Below are 5,796 nucleotides of genomic sequence, written 5' to 3' on the forward strand. Positions count from 1 at the left end.
GAAGTAATTTTGGTAATCCTAATTGACCAAAAACAGGAAAAGTTTAATCTGATTTCATGTTAGATGGTGAGAAAAAAAAAGTTTATGTGCCTTTTTATATAGTGTATGTAAACTTCTGGTTTCAACTATATCAGATTTCTGCTGATATTTACATCTGATATTTTGCCTTTGTATTTCAGCAAACATCTACTGTAAATTTGGTCATATATACTAATAAATTAGTGGAGTTTTAGGCTGAACCAACAGAGCTATGTCAGTCTTTTTCACTATTTACCCTCAGTCTTTAAACTTTAAAGTGTTTTTAAGGACTAAAGTTTGTCACCTTGGTCATACTCAAACCTTAAAGTGTGTCCAGAAGGACTGAAATTCATCGTATGAAAAGCATATTTAAATGTCTGTATCGATATCAGTGTTGGCTAAAATGAATCTGTAAATATCGGCATATCAGATATCGACAAAAATCCAACATCATGCATCTCTAGTAATCAGTGTCATCATCGAATCAAAAGCAACTGAATTAATTATCCAACAGACTGAAATGTGTATGAAATAGAATAAAATAAAATACTCGGGGGCCCCTGCCCCTCCCTTAAAAATATTCAAATGGTGCTGTCCAGCACTGAAAAATAAAGCAAGTAAATTTAATTTAACCATAGTAAAAATGTTACTCATGAATAGGGAGCTTATAGCTGAAAAATACATTAAAATGCAGATATTTGTAAAAATGATGCAACATTTGTTGCTTGTCCAGCTGGTTAAGGGGGCCCCTGTTTAATACTCTTTCTGGGGGCCCTAAATCCCTTGCTACACCCCTGCACCAATCACATGGCATCCTCATACTCACACCTACGGGCAATTTAGAGTGATCCAACAGTGCTAAGCAAAGAAAACATGAAAAAAACAGTAAATAAAATCTTGCCCAGATATTAGCAGCAGCTGTAGATCCTGAAACCTGACCCTAATAAAGACAGGCCAGATTGGTTTCCCCTCCACCATTGTCGTTGACAAAGCTGGTATCCTAAATCCCGCCCCCTCTTGATTTTGATTCTTCAGCAAAGGATAAATGGAACTGAGAGTAGCGCCGTTCCAAATTTTTAACTATTTCCAACTGAGAGAAATGAGAGCACGGCTTTGTGAGCACTGTGCAAAAACAACAGCAGCTCCTGACACAGGCCCCGGCTCCATGGCGCTGCCTCGTGTCATATGACGCGCCTCAACTGCCGTCCCGAGCACACACTGGGATAAACGCGTCAAGAGTCAAACTCCCCACCAGCCACTGCTGGACCGGGCCCTTGATTCCAGAGCCTGATCATGGCTCAGGTTTATTCATTTTTATACGTTTTATTGTCTGTTTTATGAGTTTTTAATGTTTTATAATTTGTGCCTTTTTCTCTTTGATATCAGCATTTTTAAATTATTTCTCATGTTGCTGAAATGTGCCACATAAATACATTTTCTTCACCTCCTTTTAACTATATTGGGATAAACTGGTGTATGCTGTGATTTATCTGTTTTAAAGGGGGATAAAATCGTGATTTAAAGTCATCAAAGTAAGCTGAAATGACTTTGTTGGTTGGATTCTAAAGAGAAAAGTCTCGGTTGAGACATGCAGACCCGGAACATGAACTGGTTTCTGTGAGTCTGAGCTCTGAAATGAGGACATTCCTGTTAGACAGCCTGGGAGGAATTTGAATAGTTCAGAGGAACCGCCGGACGCTGATTGGTCCTCAGCGACATATTTCCAGAGCACCAGACTGTCAGTCAACAGATCCCAGGAATCTGATTGGCTGTCTGTGAAGAGGGCGGACCGTGCGTTTGGAGTATATATGCTGTGGTTTCAGGCCATCTGTAAATGATTGCTGTGTTTGTGGGGGAGGCGGATCGTCTGTCCAATGTTCCTCCACAGAGCTGACTCGAACCTTTCTGCTCCAGCACAGCGCTTCCCTCTCAGATAGCCGAGCGATGATCAACACCATGGAGTGCGCCGTGGACGCGCAGAGCCTCATCTCCATCTCTCTGATGAAGATCCACAACTCCAGGACGCAGAGAGGAGGCATCAAGCTGCACAAAAACCTGCTGGTGTCCTATGTGCTGCGGAACGCGCGGCAGGTCTACATCAAGGAGAAATACGCGGAGATCTACAGGATGCAGCAGTACGAGGAGGTGATGACAGTCTGCAACGAGATCCAGGAGCTCAACCCGTTGGACGTGAGCGCAGAAGACGCCGAGGATGAGGAGCAGAGGCGGGAGGAGGAGGCGAGTCTGTGCGGAGCTGCGTGCCACCGAGGCGCGGCGCAGCCAGCAGCGCACAGCCGAGCACAGAGCGCTCTGAGCGGCTGCTGCGCGCTGGAGGAGGACACCAAGGAGCCGGAGCCGTGCTACTACCGGAGCTGCTGCATGGAGTCCGAACAGTTCTCCTCCAACAACTCCGCGTACTGCAACCAAACCACAGTGCTGGACTTGGACACGCATGTGGTTACCACGGTGGAGAACGGGTACCTCCACCAGGACTGCTGCTGCTACGACGCGCTCCAGAGTGCGCAGAGCACGGCCAAGAAACGGAAGCTGGACTTCGGTTGTTGTTTATCCGACGTGGAGGAGATTTCAGATTTCACAGCAGCGCGTAAAAGAGCGAAACGAGAGGACTGTTCGTTCTCTCACACAGACTACACGGACACTTCACACATCTCCAACCTCATCTCCATCTTCGGATCGGGCTTTTCAGGGCTGCTCAGCAGGCAGGCGGACTTAGAGCAGATCTGTAGCAAGCAGGTCCTGGCTAGTCTGGGAGCGTGGACCCGGGCGATCGTGGCGTTTTGAATCAAACACTTTATTTTAGGGGAGACCAGGGTCAAACGTAACTCGATTTTAAACACATTATCACCCAGAAATATCCCATTTTCCTCTGCCAGGTTCTGTATGAGAGCAGTCTTCTTAAACAAAGACATGTTCCCAGAATGTTCCCCTCATCTTTACATCTTTCTCTCTGGAAAAAGATTTAAAGATGTGAAACTTTTTGCAGCAAATATTCCGTGAGTGTTCACTACCATTATCTAATTTTCTGAAAGTTTCTAAAACCTTAAAATCTTTTGGAACATTCTTGAAAGGTTTCAGAAAGCAGACAGCAGCAGAGAGTGTCTCAGATGTGTGCCAATGTTAAAAGATGTGGCGTGGGAATTTGTGTTCTAGCAGAAATAGGATTTTTTTCAATATTTTACCACATCTAAAGTCTTTAAATGCTGCAAAAGATTTGACCTAACTATCATATGATGGTTTCTGGTTTGTAAAACTCTGCGTACTAAATTATTTGGTACTATTTAAACTCACTTAATTCAGCTTGGACATTCAAAATCGAACCTTTATCGTATTTTAAAAAACGGAAATTTTCAGATTTTATATTTTAGTGCAAACTGATATTTTTTGCAGCTTTTCAACAAAGACATGTTCCAATAATTCTTCCTACATCTAAACAGCTTTTATCCATTGAAACGTTGTGATTATTTGGAACTTTTTGCAGCGAATGCTCTGTACTGTGACTGAAAAGTTTTCTGAAATCTTTTCTGAATCCTTTTTGAAAAGCCAGAACATTCTTAAACGATACAAAAATGAACTTTTATGTGCCAATTAGGGATGGGCAATTATTTACAAGTGGCCAAATAGTCATTCATTTATCAAAAATCCATCTTAAATGCAAATATCTCAATGTAAAATAACTTTTTTTTTTCATTATATTTGGCGGCCCTTTGTTGTACTGCGGAACTACTGCCACCTGGTGGTTGTTGTGCTTCTGAAAGCTAGCTTTGCTAACTGCTATTAAAGAACAGAAGAAGAAGGCTGTCTGTGAGGTGCTAAGAAGCTACGTTTGCTACTCTTAGCTTAAAAATTTAATGTAATATTTGGTGCAGCTGACACATTAGCATTGTCAATGGAAAAAGAATTTTTGCAAGTTAAAACTAGCATGAAACAAAGCTAAATCTGTTAGCCTGTTAATGGCAATTTTCGTAATGTCTTAGCATCCAGCAAACAAATTCTACGAATTTTTAAATTTCCTTTGAATAATTACCAGTGACTTTTAAGAGCATCTCATTGGGTGCACAGCCCAAATGCTAATTTAAAAAAGATTTGGTTCAGGAATTCCTGTTTTTGCAGAAATTGCGCCTTTTTCCACAAATTATTTGCTCTGCTGTAACGCTGCAAAAATTCAAGATTTCATGTCACTGACTCGCAGTAGTTTCTGGTTTTGCAAAATTAGGTTTACATACATGTATGCTGCTATTTATACTGCTTTAGTTTGGTTTAAAAAATAGAATATAGCTATTGGAAGTTCATTTAATTAATCGGGTGTTAGCATGCTAACACAAATGTAGCTAGAACATAAAAAAAATCAAAAAGGCAAAAGTTTCACATTCTGAACTTAAAAAAAATCACGCCTCTCTTATAAATACATCAATAATTTATTTGAGTCGTTGCCTTGTATTGATGCACAATGGGTGACATCATTCTTCGGTTTGATTGGCTGACATTTAAAGTGTTACAGCTGATCCTGGTCTCCCCTACTAGGTCTAAATCAACTTTATTTTTGCAGGAAAAAAATGAGAAAAGATATTTAAATGAGCATTTTACTGACAGCAGTCTTGCAGGGAGGGGAAAGACTTTGTGCCATAATAACATTTACAGCTCTGACGATGAAATGGATCGACTTCTGTTGCCTTAAATCTGACGCACATTACTGCGAGCTAAGTGGAAGTGACTGAATGTGTTTCCTGTCCCGGTTTGAAACGGACATTTTTGCACATTTTGAGCAGTTTGTTGTCATGATAAATGCATTCAAGACTCCCTCCTAAAGGTACATGGACTAAACCAGCTCATATCACTGACTGAGTGCCAACATTGACTTTCTGGGCTTCTTTTGGTCATAAATTCACATGTGACACTTAAAACAGCCTGGTTTTGTTTGAAATCCTCGTGTCTCAATCATATTGCTCAAAGCCTTCACAGTGATTCATAAATCCAACACATCTTGGTTTTGTGAGTTTTTTTTTTTATTATTTTAAATCTGTTTTATGAAAGAATGATGTTAGTCCTTTTGTTTTAAAAAGGCAAACTCCTGATTTTAGCCATAAACCCCCGAGAGTCCACGCATTAGCTTTATGAGCACTATGTGTACCAAAATAAAGAGAGTATTCAGCCATTCTCGACATATTTTGTTGTTATTCTTGTATTTTTGTGCTTACTAAATTGTATATCACCGGGTAAAACTGTTCCAGAAAATATTTGTTAAAAATTTATAATCTTAATAAAAAATGAAAATCATAACTCTTGTGTTTGACTGCAGAATATGAAGAAGTTAGCATGAAACACCTTAAAAACTTTTTAAAAGCTTTTTTTAAATGGTCATTAATGATCATTGTAGTTTTAAAACCCTCCATCTATTTGTTATTGATCAGTTAAAAGCTTTTTAATGTGAATTTTTAATCAATTCTTGGTGTTTTTTTCCATGGTAACTTGTGATAATGCTACCATAAACAAAACATTAGGCTATTAAGTCACATTTATAAGGGTGACTTTTTAGCACCCTAATACTGACCTGTGCTCTGGCAGGAGAGAGTAGCTGCTGCTGATTAATTACTTAATTATCCATAACTGATCAACTTAAACTCAGATTTGATAAGGCTCATCTGAAGACATAAAATGTTGCTTTTGTAGCAATTTTTCATTCACCGTGAAACAGGAAGTAGATTATTTTTCAGATTCTTAGAACACCTTAGAATACGCTTACAACTATGAAACTTGGCA

At 39.7% G+C, this 5,796-nt stretch overlaps 1 protein-coding gene across 1 annotated transcript; it reads left to right on the forward strand.

Moving 5' to 3' along the window:
- Nucleotides 1-1,866: 1,866 nt before the first annotated feature.
- Nucleotides 1,867-5,264, forward strand: ier5l (immediate early response 5-like). Its single transcript, XM_041811768.1, has one exon. The coding sequence runs from the start codon at nucleotides 1,963-1,965 to the stop codon at nucleotides 2,818-2,820; it is 858 nt and encodes a 285-aa protein (XP_041667702.1). The 5' UTR covers nucleotides 1,867-1,962; the 3' UTR covers nucleotides 2,821-5,264.
- The last annotated feature ends 532 nt before the right edge of the window (nucleotides 5,265-5,796 follow it).

This window comes from Cheilinus undulatus, linkage group 17 (assembly GCF_018320785.1).
Source record: "Cheilinus undulatus linkage group 17, ASM1832078v1, whole genome shotgun sequence".
Taxonomy (NCBI): Eukaryota; Metazoa; Chordata; class Actinopteri; order Labriformes; family Labridae; genus Cheilinus; species Cheilinus undulatus.